The sequence below is a fragment of the Crinia signifera genome, chromosome 5 (assembly GCF_055691185.1).
Source record: "Crinia signifera chromosome 5, ASM5569118v1, whole genome shotgun sequence".
Lineage (NCBI taxonomy): Eukaryota > Metazoa > Chordata > Amphibia > Anura > Myobatrachidae > Crinia > Crinia signifera.
In genome coordinates, this window is record NC_139221.1 from 280533858 (window position 1) to 280553900 (window position 20043).

Below are 20043 nucleotides of genomic sequence, written 5' to 3' on the forward strand. Positions count from 1 at the left end.
TTCAAAAAAATCCAGTTGTGAATTTTGCCTAGTGCCCTGTCTTCTGATGTGAATTTTGCCTCGTACCCTGTCTCCTGATGTGAATTTTGCCTCGTACCCTGTCTCCTGATGTGAATTTTGCCTCGTACCCTGTCTCCTGATGTGAATTTTGCCTCGTACCCTGTCTCCTGATGTGAATTTTGGCTCGTACCCTGTTTCCTGATGTGAATTTTGCCTCCTATCGTGTCCTGGTGTCAATTTTGATCAATACAGTGTCCGAATGTCAATATTGCCTAATACAGTGTGTCCTGATGTCAATTTTGGGCAATAACATGTTTGGTATAATGTGTAAGAGGCGTGGGAGGGGAATATTTTTTGCACATGGGGAGATGCTGGTAGATCATCGGTAAGTACGTGTGCAAAAAGTAGATCCCGGGTTACAAAAGTCCGGCCACCCCTGCTGTAGATATATATAGGAACATGTAAAAAAAGAGTCAGGTAACTGCATTTGAACGCCTGTAGAGATGAATAATCTATACCAGTGGTTCCCAAACTGTGCGCCTAGGCTCCTTGGGGTGCCTCAGGTTGTTGATCCAGAACCAATTCAAATTATTTATGGTCAATGTAATAGGCAAAATCAGTGCTTGTGGCTTTCAATTATAAAATATTGGATAAACAAAAGTGAATCGTTTTCTTCAACATATAACTGGACCTAAGGATGACATTTAAGTACAACTTTAATAGTTTTTATTTTATTTATTTATTTATTTTTTGGTAACAAACTTTTGGCCTAGGGGTGCCCTGAAAAATATTCTGATACTCTAGGGTGCCGTGATTCAAAAAAGTTTTGGAACCACTGATCTATACTCTAACTAAGGGAAAGAAGCACCGAGTTTCAAAAAGTGAAAAAGTGGATAGTGATACGTACCAGCCAATCATCTCCTAACTGCCATGTTACAGGCTAGGTTTAAAAATTGACATCACTTTTGTATCACTTTTTGAGGGCTTAGGGGCAGATTTATACCCCTTTTAGACATACTACCCGGGATTTTGGCCAGGTTTACCCGGGATTTTCAACCCAGGTCACTCCCAGGATTTTAGTAACTGACCCCCTTTCACACTACACCTCAAATTCGGGAAAAACCCGGGTATACCCCTTTCACACATAAGCCAGGCTTTTCAAGCATTTCAGTGTTTCATCATTCAAATGGGACACGCCCCAGCAGCAAAAAAAAAGCAACATCACATGTTTAAAACTGAAAAACCCGGGTAAACCCATTCAGACATAAGCCGGGTATTATACCCGGTAGTTAAATACCGGGAAAAACCCTGGTCAATTGCAGGTGCTCAGTATCCGGGAGTGAAATCCCGGGTATACCCTTTCAGACATACACTAGTCCCGGGTTTGGGCGCGTTCATGTGAAAAAACCCGGGATTTTCGCGTATGTCTGAAAGGGGTATTATTAAGCTTGGAGAAGAGATAAACTGGAGATAAAGCGGAGAAAAGGTAAAAGGAGATAAAGCACCAGCCAATCAACTCCCAACTGTCTTTTTCAAACACAGCTGATTGGCTGCTGCTTTATCTCCTTTTACCTTTTCTCCGCTTTATCTCCAGTTTATCTCTTCTCCAAGCTTAATAAATCTGCCCCTTAGTGCCTATGAGAGAACAAAAGTACAGCACAAATGCCTCATTAGCAAGATCCAAGTAACAGGCAATTAAATCACACTGCTAAAGCTGTATGTCATTTCAGTGATTTAGTTATTAAAGCCCTGAATCCAACATGGCCCTGCTTTTGTTTTAGAGATGTAATAACACTGACTACCCCAATCTAATTCTCAAGAAGTACAAAAAAATTTGAGACACATCCCCACGTTACTCTCAATTTGCTGCATTTCTCAGAGTTTTGCAGATTACGCCTTTATATGGGCAGTAACATACAGTATAAAACATCATGCACTTTAGTAGAATGTAATTACTGATCAAGATAACAAGGTACAAACTTGAATGCCGCACAGTTTGCAAACATGTGTAAACCCAGAAATGTATTATACAACACCATTGGTGAGAGATCATTTATAAGCGATGTATGGTCCAACAGAAGGTCATTGATATTTTATTTCACAACCATGTCTGTATTTTGCGCACTCTGCATCTTTCCCCTAAAATAACACAATAAGCAGTGGGGCGGATGTATTAAGCCTGGTGAAGTGATAAAGTAGAAGGTGATAATGCACCAGCCAATCAGTTTCTGATTGTCAAGTTAGTCTGGGTTTGAAATATGAGTCAGGAGCTGATCACCTTCCACTTTATCACTTCATCAGGTTTAATACATCTGCCCAAGTATGTGATATGTTGCGAGACTGAGATAAATGAACAGAGTGTACATACACTGTGGCTCACACATTCCTATGGAGTACCGCTCACCTTTTTGGCTCGCTCCGTAATGGTTGGGGCTCGTTGCAACATCCTCTCCTGCAAGAATTCTTTGTTCTAGAAACAGGAACAAGGGTTCAGTTTCCATCAGACATTACAAGCAAAAATGTTGACAACAATAAGAGGAAGCATTCTTGTTTAAAGTGATGGTCTACTGTCCACATGCAATGTTTATGTGCGTTCCCTGTAACTCTGAAATTAAGGACCTTATTGTAGTCCACATGCAACACAGCGTCGCATGTGGATAAGACGCCGCTCGTATTGCCCCCCCCCCTGGAAAATTCCCCCGCACGGCTTGCGAATGGATGCTTTGCATAAACATCCATTTGCAGCCTTGGGTGCAGGGGCCAAATCATTCGATGGTTGCCGATCATCGAATGATTTGGAATGTGCGCGTAAATCTAAGAGTCTGGTGTCTTAGCTTTGTGTGCTCCCTGTAAGGCAGGCATTCCCAACCACGGTCCTCAAGGCACACCAACAGTGCAGGTTTTAGTGATATCCAGGCTTCAGCACAGATGGTTAAATCAAAATAACTGAGGTACTAATTAGGTCACCTGTGCTCAAGCCTGGATATCTCTAAAACCTGCACTGTTGGTGTGCCTTGAGGACTGTGGTTGGGAATGCCTGCTTTAAGGGAAGAGGGTGGGCAGATGACATTTGGTGATGTCAGCTGCCCGTCCCCAGCAGACACATCACAGCCTAAATCCCATCGGAATACCCAGTGGTTTCATGGGAACACCCGAGAAACGCAGGGCGTTCCCATGGGCGCAGCGCGTCGCCCCACACTGCTAGGTGCGAACTAGCAGTTTGCTGCGCCCGCTCGCACTCCGGAATATATGCGCATGCGCTGAACATCGCTCCCAAGTCTCATCTCTACACAAGGCAGGTGGAGGGGAGAGTGGGGAGCACCTGGGAGGATAGCCCAAGAATGGCTGTCAATTGGGTATTGATGGTGAGGAAAATAAAGCAAGAATGAGCCTATCTGCTCTGGGACTGCACTACTACCGAATTTATGGATGCACCAAAGGAATACCCATCCCTGTAACCAAAGGAGGCTTTCCAAAGCCTGAGGACGCAGCCAGGCACTGTGTAACGGTGTAGACGCAACACATTTATATTTTATTTAAGGTTTCTTTTTTTATGAATTCTTACAACTATATGGAGGAATACAAGGCTCCTTAATTCAGCAAGTGACCCGTTACTGAAGCAGTCTGCTTTAATGCTAAACCTTTACATCAGGCATGTACAAACTATGGCCCTCCAGCTGTTGTAAAAGTCCCATCATGCCTTGCCACAGTTTTGCTGAGATGTGTAGTTTCACAACAGCTGGAGGGCCATAGTTTGGACATGCCTGCTTTACACTGATGATGGCAACAAAGGCTTAAGTTAAATAGAAAAAAATATATATCTATTAAGATTTATAATGCATTCCCCTGTGCTCATAGAACTGGACAGCCTTCATGAGTACCTGGGTACATAATATAAGCATACTAAGCTTGTGAACATATTTGAATAATACATTTTATCTTTAGTTTTATTGCCATAGCTTCATGGAGAAATAAACAAGCTGCCAGGGCCTGATGATGTCAGAACAAGGTACGCACACCAGCAATGACTCAATGTTCTTACTGTACAAACAGCGGTCGTAAGTCGCCGCTGTCAGGGAGGAAGCTGCGAGGCTGGATGCATTAAAAGCCAAACGCAACCTGCCGGCAGGTCATAGAAATTAGAGCCAGAGGTTACGGCTGAAACATCAACAAAGCAATCATGAAGTGGACGTAGGCAACACACCAAGAGAACGTACCTTCGCTTTCTGGAAGAATTTGTGCTTCAGAAGTTCTGCTGCTGTTGGCCTAGAAAAAGAAATGAATTATTTATGAAAGTAGAATTTGCTACTGATACACATCCCTGCACTCATTTAATGCACAGTTGTGGAGATTACCCATTATAGGGACTATATTTTATCTTATTAAGAGCATTTTAGTCATTCTGGAATGCCCAACTACATAATGAATAGTGTGTGTGTGTGTGTGTGTGGGGGAGGTTTGAAACCAGCACATCTGCTCCATGAATCAGAAAAACCAGGAAGGAAGGTGTATGCTTAAGGTGCCCAAACACGGTTCGATGTACGGGTGCAGTGCATTGCACACACCCATGCACATCCCATCACACTGAACATAAAGTATGTGCTGCCTGTACTTTTTGATCTAGATCGCATCACATCTAGTTCACAATGCACGGTGCGCATCGCACCATGTATGGGCACCTTAAGGGGAATTATTAGTGTGGGACCATTCAAATTCATTTTTTGCTTTATCCCATCAACATTTGTTCATTATATAAATGGATTGTGCCCAACCACGTAACAGTTTGCAGTTAGGTCTAGAATGACCAGATCTGCCATGAGAGAAGCTTTAGGGGGATGAAGCATTATTGGGGCAGCTCTGAACATCTGTGCTCTGCTGGCTATTTCCTGCCTAAATGGAACTGAATGAGCATATACTGTACAGTACAACAAATATAAAACTATCTTGTCAAACGCAATGTAAAAACATTAAACAAAGTGTTTATGAAAATATTTATCTCCTTCTAGCACAACAGTTTCTGGAAAATGGATTTTAGAATGTTCAACAATGACTGAACAAACCAGCATATCCTCTAGGCCAGTGGTTCCCAAACTGTGTGCCGTGGCTCCCTGGGGTGCAGGACCAACTCAAATTATTAATGGTTAATTATTTATGAGCAAAACCAGTGCTGGTGGCTGCCAATCATAAAATGTGTACAAACAGAAGCAAATCTTATCCTTTACCACATAACTGCCTCTAAGAATCGCATATAAACCCAATCTAAATTTTTTTTTTGGACATAGGGGTGCCGTGAAAAAAATTCTGATTCTCTAGGGTGCCGTGAATCAAAAAAGATTGGGAACCCCTGACCTAGGCCTTTTCCTAATATTAGAACAATCCTAATGATATCCAACAGGGGGCAGTGTTGTACAGTATGGCAGCCTATAGTGTCTGCTAAAAGGAATATCCTATTCTAATGAACTACCCATCACTGACTGGGGTTATTCTGGTTGATTCCTCCAGAGGCCGCCCTTCGAATTCCGATAAGCACGCACGCCCCCCCCCCCTCGCACGCCACATTTATATGCACGGGCTGTGAATGGATGCAGGCTGTGGGGGAACACCCGCATCATTCGTTGGTCATGCACATCTAAGGTTACTCTGAGGTAACGTTAGATCTGTGTGGACATTCAGAAGGAAGTGGGCGGGCATGTCCGGTGATGTCAGCTGCCTGCCCCAGGCGCCCACATCACTGGGCGATTTCCAAGGGAACGCCCATGAAACGCTGGGTGTTCCCATGGGTGCGACTATGTGCCGGCACCATCCCACGCCTGCAATCTTGGGTGCGTGCACTCGGGCGAACAGTCGCCGCATATATGCACATGCGCAGAAATGCGGCTGCATGTCCATAACATTGGTCCCCGTGCGAACGAGCAGCCTTACAAACATACCAGAATAAGGTCCTTTGTACAGAGCATGTGTGAGACATGTGACGGAAGTTTTACATACATAAAAGCACAGTAAGGGGATTGGTGGAAACAATTGAATACTAATGCTGCATTTATAGAGACATTGTGATAACGTCTGCAGACACTGCATCTGTAACAATTTGTAAACAATTTAGAAAGTTCTAAAACTTAATTTAAATAAAAAAGCAGAAAATAACTTAATGGAAAGTGACAGATCACCTGCCTGTCACAAATAAACACAGTACTTTTCCCATTGTAAATGTGTGCATGTCAATAAGTCACATGTAGATCTGCACCAATGCCTGTAAAAAGAACCGATTACACTTGGCTTTCATAGTTGAGCAAGCACTAAACCCAACCAGGAAAACATATATCTAATTAAGGGTTTAGAGTTGGCAGTGAGCACATTCTAATTCAACTCTAAATTGCCGTGTAATGGGGTATACACACAAGGCGATTTAAGCCCCATTTCTAAGCAATCTGTACACCCTATGGTGATGCAATCACCTGCAGAGATAGACATTGCACAGTCAAGCCTGCTTAGATTGCAGTCGTTTACCTATAAGCCTAGGATTGCACAGATCGCTCAGTGCACACCGCAGGTGCATTGCTTGTATGCCGGATGTGTGCTGAGCAATCTGTGCTTCAGCACCTCGCTCAGCTCAGAGGCGCTGTCGCCCTGTGTGTACGACGCTTAAGAATAAATCAGATGCTTGTTTACACCCTTTAGCAGGATATGCTCCTATTTCTAAATTAGGCCTCATTTGTCCAAACACATCCCCCCATTTGGGAGAGATGACAGAAATGCAATGGAGCTATAAGCATTGGTGGGTGTGCATCATACTTACTCCTAGGCATCAGTCTTCTGTATCACAGCTACATGAGGGAATGGCCACTCAGATATCCTTTGTATACCTAATGTACTAGGCATCATGTAAACCACTTTTAAAGCCAAACGGTTGGAAGGTCTGCATTGTCAGAAAGGCTGCCCTCACTTTCTACTGGCAATTGTGCCATTCTAGAGCCCCTTTTGGACTATTGTTACACAGTCACCCGTGTTACCTTTTCTCTGGGTCTTTTTGAAGGCACGAGGAGATCATCTTCCTAAAAGACTTGCCGTATTTCTTCAGTATTTCCTTATCCTGTACACCTGTCTCTAGAGTCGGGGGGTCATTCTGAAGCGTCAACATTAAAACCTATAATAGGACATTAAAGTCAGACAGATTACAGGAAACAAGAACCTTTCCTTGGTTGTTATACCTGCTCTGCTTTCATTAGTAACAACCACCTAACTTGGCCTAACTACGAGGCAATGTCGTATTCAAAGCAAATAAAAATTGTTCTTTGAGTGGGGACCTAGGAGAGAAGATCAATAACAAACCTGTACTTACGGTGGATGGGCCATTTGGTTTGTGCTGTCTCTGATGCTTAAAAGGGGAGAAGAGTGCAGCACTGGCTTATAAAGACATTGAGTAGGCCAATCCAATAAACTGAGCATCCCAGGTAAATACCTGTGCATTATTTTGTATTTGAACTCATTGAACTTTATGGACTTTTTTATAAGGTGCTGAAGCAGTTACAGGCCACTAACAGGTTTGCTTAAATAAATAAAAATTGCAAAGAAAATAACTACAATTGCTGTAAAAACATATTGGCACACAGAACTAACCTCTTACAGCTTTGGAACATTCCATGAAGTGGTGGGCCTAAATAGAATTGGGAATCTAGTGACATACAGGAAAACCGATCAGAGAATGACCGGAGAGAACAACTGCTGGAACAAGACTAGTGAGTGCTTAGACACAAAGTAGATCCAGTGAGCAGAGCTTTGTGTTTATAGCAGAAGAAAAGTAGGTACTTGTGTATTATCACGGCGCCCGATTTCATCTAAATCGCATCCGATATCACATCCGATTTATCGGCCGATTTGATCTGCGATGCGATTTTGCGTCCGATTTTTTTCAGATTTTCGGCCATTTCCTGCCGATTTGCATGTTATTCCATCCTTACACACCCCCAGGTACTATGCGATGGTATGCGATTTTTGGGAAAATGCCCCTGATTGTACAATTAAATATCGCATAGCATGCCAGCAAGTGGCATGCGAAGCGATGTGATTCGCAATGTTAAATGCACCCCCTTTGTTAACGCCACCCCCACTATCAACGCCAACCTGAAGCGTGGCGAGGGGCGGCGGAACGCGTCCTCCGACCTTTTCATACCCCCACTATCCACATCGGCGTGGAGTTGATTTTAGATAGTACTTTACATGTATTCTGCGTTGCCTCACGGGGCTCGCTGCGCTCGCCACGCTTCGGGCTCGCCACACTATCTAAAATCAACTCCACGCCGACGTGGATAGTGGGGGTATGAAAAGGTCTAAATGACGCGTACCGCCGCCCCTCTCTGCCTCGCTGCGCTCGCCACGCTTCGGGTTGGCGTTGATAGTGGGGGTGGTGTTGACAATGGGGGTGCATTTAACATTAAAATCAGAAATCGAAACGCTGCACATGCATCACATGCCACTATATTGCATGGGATGCACTACGATGGAAATCGGGGGTCTGCAAGGTGTGCAATGATGGAACAGCATGCAAATCGGCCGGAAAAAGTGAAAAATCGGCCGCAAAATCGCATCCGATTTTTGCATGCGATTTTCGGCCGATTTCGTGGGCGCCGTGATAATACTCAAGTACCGAAAAGTATATACCAAATGTGAAAAACTTTCCATAACAGGAAGGATGAGGGAAACACTAAGCACTGCTCACTGGGTCTACTTTATGTATTCACTTACTTTTCTGTGGGGGAATTTGCAAGCATTCCGCCCCTGAACGCATAAAAAGTATAATTTCTTAATACCTTATGCTTGAAGATTTAAGCAGAGGACAACCCTCCAGATAAGAGCTGCCCTTTGCTGTGTGGGGACTACAAGGTTTGTGACCCAGCAGCCCTACCACAAGTGTTGTATAATGCACAACCCGCAGGTGACACATGAAGGACATTGCCTACCGGGTCCAATCTGCATAATGTAATCCTCTGATTAGCTATCAAATAAGGCCCTATATCGTATTCCACAGCTTGGTACATATGGTGGGAAAGCGGGTAAAACGCTGAAAAAGACAGTTTTAGAGGTATGACCACAAAATATACTTTATGCATCCTTACTGCGGGGTCCCCGCAGAACGTTGATAATCTTGGATTAAGATTATCCACATGCTACACTCCTAACAGAAGTCCATCCATAATAGACAGATGAATGCAGCAAAACATCACACGATACTCAGCGGTACATTGTCGCTAACTGACAGCACTCCTACAGCACTGTACATGGATAATTACCATAGATGTAATACCACCGGGTGAACCACCATTAGAATAAGCAGGGTCACTGTTAAGGAGAAGGGGGCTCAAAGTTCATGTACACAACTCTGCATCCATAATTCCCCGTTTGCCCAATCCTGGGCTCAGGTTGGGTGGGATGGAGTGGCCACCTGTGTCTCGGCTAACAAATCATTATAACATTTACATACTTATGGGCACCTTCAAATTACAGATTTACATAGAGGAAAAAAACTAGGAGAGGGTGTCTAGCTCATAGAAGCTTAGTGTCCATACACGATTTTCACGATTCAGTTCAGTACGATATTGTATAATGTGTACACACCATGTGTTGCAAGATGCACAATCCCATGCATCTTATGAGACAACGGAGGATAGTACTGCATGCAGGCTCGATGGTAAGATATTGGGTGATGCTATGCACATGTATCATATGTCACAACATATAGGGCGGTATTCAATGAGCCTGATTCGCCATGTTTTTATGGTGAATTTGTGCTGTTTGGCGAATTTCTGACTAAAGAGGTGAATCACCCTATTCAATGAGCAGATGGCGAATACATTTGAAGGTTTTTTTCACCATGATTCACCGAGTAGCAATCGCTATCTTTTTATGGTGAAGTGGAATGTGAACTTTTAAAATAAAGTGTTTTGTTTTTTACATTTGGTGTCAAAAAATCAGGAATTTTCTTCTGAGGAGGGGCATGCTATTTTTATTCATGTGCTGTAAGCACATGAATATATATTTAATTTTAAAAAAAATATATATATATATTTTTTTTTTTTTAACACAGCAGCCAGCAGGGGGCGCCGGAGCCGAGCCGCTCATTACATATTCATATATTCACTGCACACGATCGGGTGTAGTGAATATACGCTCCCCTGCTGGCACCCCCAGGGGGCAGCCTGTGCTGCCTGGCACCCGGGGAGCCCACCTAACCCCCACAAACGTTCTGGGCTAGGCAGAGAGACTTCCATCTCTCTGCCTGGCACCGTCCTCAGGCTCCCTGCGGCAATCGCCGCAGGAGCTCATATTCGCCAGTCAGGGGCAGCGAGCCCCTGACACGTTGAATACCGGAGCCCGCCGGCTCCGGAACGTGGCGAATGTGCGGCGAATGTGCAGCGAATCCTAAAAAGGATTCGCTGCACCTCGCAGGTATTCTCATTGAATACCGCCCATAGTGTGTACATAAGATATCACAGGTCCGGGAGAGCATGGGAAATTGTATACAATATCTTATGTACATAGCCTTATATTCTAAGGTACATGTGTAGGGGATTGGTATGTAGTCCCGGCGGTCAAAATGCAGACGCCAGAATCCTCCCCCCCCTCTTGCTGGCCCAGTGCCTTGCTATGCTCGGCACACTAATTTATTCTCCCTCTATGGGTGTTGTGGACACCCACAGATGAACGAAGTGCTGGGATTTTGACCGCCGGGATTGTGACTGCATCCCATGTGTAGATATGGGAACACACATATAAAAAGGGAATATTTTTATACCTGCGCACTGAATCTATTTTTTGTGTGTTTCCTGTGACTAGCAGCTGCACCTCAACGGAAGACTGGGTCCGTTTAGTAATGCAAGATAGAGAAGTGGGTTGTTGTGCCGCGCTCTGTCACTGAAATTCTACAAGTGGTTTGGCAAAATAAAGTGTTTTTTATTTGTAGATTAATGTACATGTACCTGTACACACACAGGTACATGTACATTATGTGTGTGTACAGGTACATGTACATTAATCTACAAATAAAAAACACTTTACTTTGCCAAACCACTTGTAGAATTTCAGTGACAGAGCGCGGCACAACAACCCACTTCTCTATGGGAACACACCTAGAAGGTTAGTTAGGACTAGCGGAGTCTTAAGGACATGTTTAAAGAGTCTTGGAGCCTGGGCCTAGGAATGTTGTGAATCCTGAGGCTGGGAGCAGCATGAGAACATAAGTATATAAATGCTGTACCTTCATTGGAGGGTATTTGTGATATGGAGCAGCTCCGGTCGCTAGTTCAATAGCAGTGATACCAAAACTCCAGATGTCTGCTTTGAAGTCATACCCTCTAACCTAAAGCAGAAAGAACAAATCTTAGAATAATAGATTTACACCCTGGCCAGTATACTTCAGAATCACACATTCCCCCACTTTCATCGAGACCATTTGAGCTTCCTGTAGCATTTGTGCCAATGCAATACATCTATGCCAAATGATAGGAGGGGGGATTACCAAATACATCTACTAAAGTTACAGATCCACGTTCTATAACCAGGTGTGTGTATGACTGTAGTTGGGCAACAGACACCAGGGGTATTCAACATGTGGCCCTTCAGTTGTGGAACTACACAAGTCAGGGTGCCCTGCCACAGTTTTGATACCAGGGCATGGTCAAATTGTGGCAGGGTATACTGGGTTGTGTAGTTGCACAGCAGCTAGAGGATGGTATATGTTCAATACTCCTGTTCTACAACAAAGATGTAGTAATGCGGTATTGTGCATGCTGATTAGCGGACAATGTTGGTGGTAATTGTCACTAGAGTATGCTCACAGCTAAACATACAGGTGAACACAAGAATAGTTCCGTGCACAGAGATTGGGTGCAACTGCGGCCATCTGGGGAAACAACTTTGGTTTGTCTATAGTTCTCACATGTTGCTATTCTAGCCTACTTCTAGTGAGGAGCAGATCAGACACCATGAGAAAGAACCTTTACACTTAGCATGACTCATTCCCCACAGCAATGATTTAGGGCCTTATTCTAGTTCACTCTTAGAGGCAAATTCGTTCTCAGATGGACAAAACCATGTGCACTGCAGGGGGCAGATGTAACAGGTGCAGATAGAATTAGATTTGGGTGAGTTATTTTATTTCTGTGCAGGGAAAATACTGACTGCTTTATTTTTACACTGCAATATAGATCACACTTTGAAGTAAACCCCACCCAAATCTAACTCTCTGCACATGTTATACCTGCCCCACCTGCAGTGCACATGGTTTTGTCCATTTCAGAAGGAATTTGCCTCTAAGGCCCTTAGTCCCCAATATCCTTTTCTCAAAGAACAAGATGTCCATTGTTCCTGTCATTGCAGGAATCTACATTACCTGTTCCATGACCTCTGGTGCCATCCAGCAAGGCGTGCCCACAAATGTCTTTCTCACTTTGTTCCTTGTGATATCACCGCCTGTGGCTAGAAAGGCGCTGACACCAAAGTCTGTAAAAGTATAAAATATTTATTAGATGGAACAATACAGCAATCCTATGTTAAAATAAATGGAGTGCTTTTTTACCAGCCACACCAACGTAGACCAGGAAGCTCACAAGTACCCCTCAGTACCACAGATGCAACGTATATTTTGTGGAAAAGTATTACATAACATGGTGAGGCACCAGAATTAAGTTTGTTCATTTGTCTGGCTAGACATAGTACATAGGCTTATTGTCCAAGAGCAATAAAACCTACAACCTAGACCATCTTGTTGAAACAAGAGTTTGAACACAACCAGGATTTAAGTAGTATGGATGCCGGCGAGCACGCCAGGGAGGCCGCTCTCAGGGCGAGCACGCCAGGGAGGCCGCTCTCAGGGCGAGAGCACGCCAGGGAGGCCCCGCTCAGGGAGAGAGCACGCCAGGGAGGCCCCGCTCAGGGAGAGAGCACGCCAGGGAGGCCCCGCTCAGGGAGAGAGCACGCCAGGGAGGCCCCGCTCAGGGAGAGAGCACGCCAGGGAGGCCCCGCTCAGGGAGAGAGCACGCCAGGGAGGCCCCGCTCAGGGAGAGAGCACGCCAGGGAGGCCCCGCTCAGGGAGAGAGCACGCCAGGGAGGGCCCGCTCAGGGAGAGAGCACGCCAGGGAGGGCCCGCTCAGGGAGAGAGCACGCCAGGGAGGGCCCGCTCAGGGAGAGAGCACGCCAGGGAGGCCCCGCTCAGGGAGAGAGCACGCCAGGGAGGCCCCGCTCAGGGAGAGAGCACGCCAGGGAGGCCCCGCTCAGGGAGAGAGCACGCCAGGGAGGCCCCGCTCAGGGAGAGAGCACGCCAGGGAGGCCCCGCTCAGGGAGAGAGCACGCCAGGGAGGCCCCGCTCAGGGAGAGAGCACGCCAGGGAGGCCCCGCTCAGGGAGAGCACGCCAGGGAGGCCCCGCTCAGGGCGAGCCACATTCATACTAAGGGACTGAACTTCAATTGCTCTTTGTCATTGTTTATTCATATGAGACGGGGTGTAATGAATTACTTGCTGAACTATCAAAGATTTCATTCATTCTTCCTCTAATTCTGCAAAATGGACATACTGTAGATACAGCACTAGAAAATGTTCACTGACTAAGTATACTAGGTTTGTAAAGCCTCAACATGGTTTTGCTGTGCTCGTCTTAAAAAGGTTTACTATCCACTAACAAACTTGTCACTTCGTAACGTTAAATTGATGCTTCCAATACAAACAGTGTTTGCAGGGGTATAATACAGTTCCTTGCGGTAGCGGGCAAATGCACCGCATCAGTTAGGCTTCACTAATTTTCTTTGAGTACCATAAAAGGTGTGCAAATAAAATTGGCAAAGATGGCGTAATGGTAATGTGCATGGTCTGACCTAGGGATGCCAATCCCGGGGCATTTTCTTAATCCCGCAATTCGTGATTTTAAAATGCCTAATCCTGGGATTGAGTTTGTCAATATTATGATGAACTTTAATCCCCTTCTCTCCCCCTCCAAGCCAGTGTCCCTTACCCGGGCGGTAATAGGGAGCCCGTGGGGGTTGGTAGCCCGGCGGTAGTAAGGGAACCAGGTGGTGTTATGGCAGGTGGGCTCGGAGCAGCAAGGGGGCTGCGCAGCGTTAGCCACAGAGCAGCGTGGCTAACGGACTGTGCATAGCCACAGAGCAGCGTGTCAGGGTCAGGAGCAGTCGTGCAGCATCTGAGCTGGTCTCTCAGCGCTGCCGGCATTAGATTTGCGCATGCACAGGCCAATCCCAGAGTTGGAAGTTCCAATCCCGGGATTCAAATCCTTCAATGCTATGAACAGAGTTCCTCCCATAGTTTCTAAAGTATGTAAAAATTCCAAATAAACTCGTAAATACACATTTAAAATTAAATTGACTTAACGTCAATGGAAAGCATCTTCTTACTGAATTTCCTAAAGATTGAATTTTCATAAATACAGAAAACAACTTTACCTGCTATTTGTACAGAGCCATCTTCACCCAATAGTATATTTCCAGCTTTTACATCTCTACAGATAAAGACAGACAATAAAGAAACAACATTATTTAAAAAAAATATATTAGAAATTACAATTCCACATGTGGGTTGATCTCACTAGACGGGAATACATAGGCTGTAATGTCATACATAGACAGGAGTACATAGGCTGCAATGTCACCCATAGACGGGAGTACATAGGCTGTAATGTCATACATAGACAGGAGTACATAGGCTGCAATGTCACCCATAGACGGGAGTACATAGGCTGCAATGTCACCCATAGACGGGAGTACATAGGCTGCAATGTCACCCATAGACGGAAGTACATAAGCTGTAATGTCACCCATAGACGGGAGTACATAGGCTGCAATGTCACCCATAGACGGGAGTACATAGGCTGCAATGTCACCCATAGACGGGAGTACATAAGCTGTAATGTCACCCATAGACGGGAGTACATAGGCTGTAATGTCATACATAGACGGGAGTACATAGGCAGCAATGTCACCCATAGACGGGAGTACATAGGCTGCAATGTCACCCATAGGCGGGAGTACATAGGCTGCAATGTCACCCATAGACGGGAGTACATAGGCTGCAATGTCACCCATAGACGGGAGTACATAGGCTGCAATGTCACCCATAGACGGGAGTACATAGGCTGCAATGTCACCCATAGACGGGAGTACATAAGCTGCAATGTCACCCATAGACGGGAGTACATAGGCTGTAATGTCACCCATAGGCGGGAGTACATAGGCTGCAATGTCACCCATAGGCGGGAGTACATAGGCTGCAATGTCACCCATAGGCGGGAGTACATAGGCTGCAATGTCACCCATAGACGGGAGTACATAGGCTGCAATGTCACCCATAGACGGGAGTACATAAGCTGTAATGTCACCCATAGACGGGAGTACATAGGCTGTAATGTCACCCATAAATGCGAGTACATAGGCTGTAATGTCACCCATAGATGGGAGTACATAGGCTGTAATGTCACCCATAGACGGGAGTACATAGGCTGCAATGTCACCCATAGACGGGAGTACATAGGCTGCAATGTCACCCATAGACGGGAGTACATAGGCTGCAATGTCACCCATAGACGGGAGTACATAAGCTGCAATGTCACCCATAGACGGGAGTACATAGGCTGTAATGTCACCCATAGGCGGGAGTACATAGGCTGCAATGTCACCCATAGGCGGGAGTACATAGGCTGCAATGTCACCCATAGGCGGGAGTACATAGGCTGCAATGTCACCCATAGACGGGAGTACATAGGCTGCAATGTCACCCATAGACGGGAGTACATAAGCTGTAATGTCACCCATAGACGGGAGTACATAGGCTGTAATGTCACCCATAAATGCGAGTACATAGGCTGTAATGTCACCCATAGATGGGAGTACATAGGCTGTAATGTCACCCATAGACGGGAATACATAGGCTGTAATGTCACTCATAGACGAGAGTACATAGGTTGTAATGTCAACCATAGACGGGAGAACATAGGCTGCAATGTCACCCATAGATGGGAGTACATAGGCTGCAATGTCACCCATAGACAGGAGTACATAGGCTGCAATGTCACCCATAGGCGGGAGTACATAGGCTGCAATGTCACCCATAGGCGGGAGTACATAGGCTGCAATGTCACCCATAGGCGGGAGTACATAGGCTGCAATGTCACCCATAGACGGGAGTACATAGGCTGCAATGTCACCCATAGACAGGAGTACATAGGCTGCAATGTCACCCATAGGCGGGAGTACATAGGCTGCAATGTCACCCATAGGCGGGAGTACATAGGCTGCAATGTCACCCATAGGCGGGAGTACATAGGCTGCAATGTCACCCATAGACGGGAGTACATAGGCTGCAATGTCACCCATAGGCGGGAGTACATAGGCTGCAATGTCACCCATAGACGGGAGTACATAGGCTGCAATGTCACCCATAGGCGGGAGTACATAGGCTGCAATGTCACCCATAGACGGGAGTACATAGGCTGCAATGTCACCCATAGATGGGAGTACATAGGCTGGAATGGCACCCATAGACGGGAGTACATAGGCTGTAATGTCACCCATAGACGGGAGTACATAGGCTGTAATGTCACCCATAGACGGGAGTACATAGGCTGTAATGTCACCCATAGACGGGAGTACATAGGCTGCAATGTCACCCATAGACGGGAGTACATAGGCTGTAATGTAACCCATAGCTGGGAATACATAGGCTGCAATGTCACCCATAGACGGGAGTACATAGGCTGTAATGTCACCCATAGCTGGGAGTACATAGGCTGCAAGGTCACCCATAGCTGGGAATACATAGGCTGCAATGTCACCCATAGACGGGAGTACATAGGCTGCAATGTCACCCATAGCTGGGAATACATAGGCTGCAATGTCACCCATAGATGGGAGTACATAGGCTGTAATGTCACCCATAGACGGGAGTACATAGGCTGCAATGTCACCCATAGATGCGAGTACATAGGCTGTAATGTCACCCATAGATGCGAGTACATAGGCTGTAATGTCATACACAGACAGGAGTACATAGGGTGTAATGGCATCTATAGTTGTGCAGCCTAGAATATGCCTCTATGTACTGCGTGTAGGCATCCAGCCTCCATACTATAATGACACATCATGAAATGTGTTACTTTTACCCCCATAAACACTAGCCAACCCTGATGATAAAGTTAACAATATTAGCTGCGGCCAATATTGTGTGTACACCCTGAAAGATATCTGCTGCCGATATCGTTCAGTGAGGTCACAGACATCCGCAAAACACGCAGGTTGTTTGGTTGTTGGCAAGTTCTGTAGACATCAATCATCATTGACACACAGGAGCATGCATCACTATATATCCTCTAGTGTGTATAGGGCTTAAAACTGACAAACTAACTTATAAAATGATATATCCCACAGGAGCATCTTCCATTTTAAATAGATCTTTTTGGAAAATTATTGAATCTCTGGGGACAATCTAATCACCATATACAATATCTTAATACTCGGTAATAAGTTAATGGACGTGCAAGGCTTATAGCTCCCATCAAAGGTGAAAAAGAGTTAATGGAAAAAGATTCTCAGCTCCTCACATAATAGAACAATGTAATTGCTCCAGCCCTCATTGTGGGGTGTATATGAAGCAACGTTCACACACCCACAGCTCTGTATTAACCCACGGATCAGGTGTGTCAGGCACAATACACCTATATGAATGGAAGTGGGGAGGACAGAGGAACATACACAGGTTGGCAATGATTCATACCTCCAGTTTCTGGAGACTTAATATTAGTCACATAGTAGTACAGAGCGACTAAAGGTGTACACCGACAGGGAGACTCGGCCACATGGCTCCACTGCCAGACAGGACCATGCATGTACAGGGAAACCTAAGTGACCTGTCCATTTGGCAGATTCAGAGATGGCAGTAAGGCAGAAAAAAATAAGTTGCTGTGCACGTGGACAGAACGTGCTGCAATACTAGGGGTGAAAATAGTTATTTATTATTTTGCATGCAGGATGAATACTGGCTGATTTTGCATGTAGCCCACAAATACTGGGAAGCGTTATTATTACACTGTAGTTTAGGTGAGCTTGGACACATCTAACTGTGCACATTTTACATCTGCCCCATCTGCAGTACAGCATGGGTGGTCCACGTGCGAGGTTACTTGGTGTTTTTTGCTTTACTTCTAACTTAGAACCAGGCCTACAGTATGGATCCTGTGACAATAATGGCATATCAAATAGGCAGCGTGTATATCACTTTCTATGTTCAGAGAATCTGTTTATGTTGATCCCCACAAACAATTTGCAGACAATGGATGCAGCCATTTTGTGAGCTGAAAACAGAAAAAAGAAGGAGGTAGTAGCAGCGCTAAAAAATTAATTGGAGAGAGAAATTGGATCAATACAAATAAATTTTACTTAGATAAAAGACATGTAAACACATAAATAAAAATGACACAATCAATATACAGTTGATAAAAACCGCCCACTTCTACACTATAGCAGCAATAGTAGAGTCCGTTCATAGTAGGCCCAGATTTAACGAGAGGAAGGTATAGTAACCGCCCAGATTTAACGAGAGGAAGGTCTAGTAACCGCTCCATATATATGGGTAATGTAATGTCCTGATATCCACGTGGTCGGCCCAAGATGGCACAAATAACCAAAATCCACTGAAATTGATCTCGGACAATTGGATAGATAGCCTCAGGTACCTGGGTAGTATGCTTTGATATGGTGTGCGGTAATGTTCCTGGATTAGGTGTCCCAAGATGTTGAAGGGGACAATAGGATCCTCTACTGGGCTGGTCCGGACTGCGATTTAAAGTGGTGGTGGTGGTGGATGGGGGGCAACAGCACCTGGCACGTTTTCCTGCTACAGCAGCTTTATCAAAGGTGTCTTATTTGTGAGCTGAACTGAAGAGGTCACAAGTTTCCAGTGAATTGATAGAGGACATAGTCTATTTACTAAGCCTTGGGGAAAGATAAAATGTAGTGAGATAAAGTACCAATCAGCTCCTAACTGTCATCATTTAAACACAGCCTGTACGATGAAAGTTAGGAGTTGATTATCTGGGACTCTATCTCTCCAAGACTTAGTAAATCATAATAACTATTTCACCTAGGAAAATGGTTGCCTTCGCTGTGTAGCAATATAGACAGTTTAAAGGTGTTAATCATATCAAATGGACACAAAACATTAATGCGAACCAAATGGAAATCACAATTTTAGCTCATGGACCCCTCTCCCTGTTTCCCAGGAAACAGAGCAAATTAGTTCTTAATTGGGCTAGAAAATGTGCAGGAAAAATACACAACTGCATAAAACTTTATAGATTATATATAATAAAGGGAATACAATTGCAGTTAACTCTGTACATGTATAAAGAGGTATGGCGGTACTTGTTTAGTTTCACGGCGGCAGTGCGAGGATGCTCTAGCTAGGAATATTGGCAGCTTGCTAGACTGCGTTAAGCTACGCTATCAGCGTAGCGCCTGTTTGAATTCTGGCAGCTTGCCAGCTGCTCACTTGTTTAGTTTCAGGGCAGCAGTGCGAGTACGCTCTAGCTATGAATCTTGGCAGCTCGCCAGCTGCCTTACTTCTGTAATGTACGTTATCAGCGTCCTACACTGACTCCTCCAAGGCAGCCCAGCGCTGCTACTACTCCTAAAGCTCCTGTGATGCCTAGTGAGCGCCTCTCACACAGCGCTTGTGCCCGCATGAGATCCTCTCTCCTATCTTTGTGATACGTAGGAGCGTCTCAGACGCTCCAGCAGCAAGGCAATGATACGCTCTATCTGTGTGATACGTAGGAGCGTTTCAGACGCTCCAGCAGCAATGCAATGATATCCTCCTGCCTCTGACCTCTGAGTAGCTATTGCTCAGATGTATGATGTGGCAGGTTTGAATGTGTTCCTGAAACACCTCCACCATCCACGCCATCCCGAAGCACGGCGAGCGCAGCGAGCCCCGCGAGGGGCGGCGTTACGCGTCCTACCGACCTTTTCATACCCCCACCATCTACGTTGGCG

At 45.3% G+C, this 20043-nt stretch overlaps 1 protein-coding gene across 1 annotated transcript in view; it reads right to left on the reverse strand.

The window, feature by feature from the left end:
- The window catches only part of OXSR1 (oxidative stress responsive kinase 1), an 86259-nt gene that overhangs the window by 17032 nt on the left and 49184 nt on the right, over positions 1–20043 (reverse strand). Inside the window, exons 5-10 of the mRNA XM_083189090.1 lie at positions 14446–14501; positions 12386–12495; positions 11252–11353; positions 7011–7144; positions 4218–4266; positions 2405–2470 (exon numbers count right to left, since the gene is read on the reverse strand). Of these exons, the coding sequence (XP_083045216.1) occupies positions 2405–2470; positions 4218–4266; positions 7011–7144; positions 11252–11353; positions 12386–12495; positions 14446–14501 (517 nt within the window). The remainder of the gene's footprint in view (positions 1–2404; positions 2471–4217; positions 4267–7010; positions 7145–11251; positions 11354–12385; positions 12496–14445; positions 14502–20043) is intronic.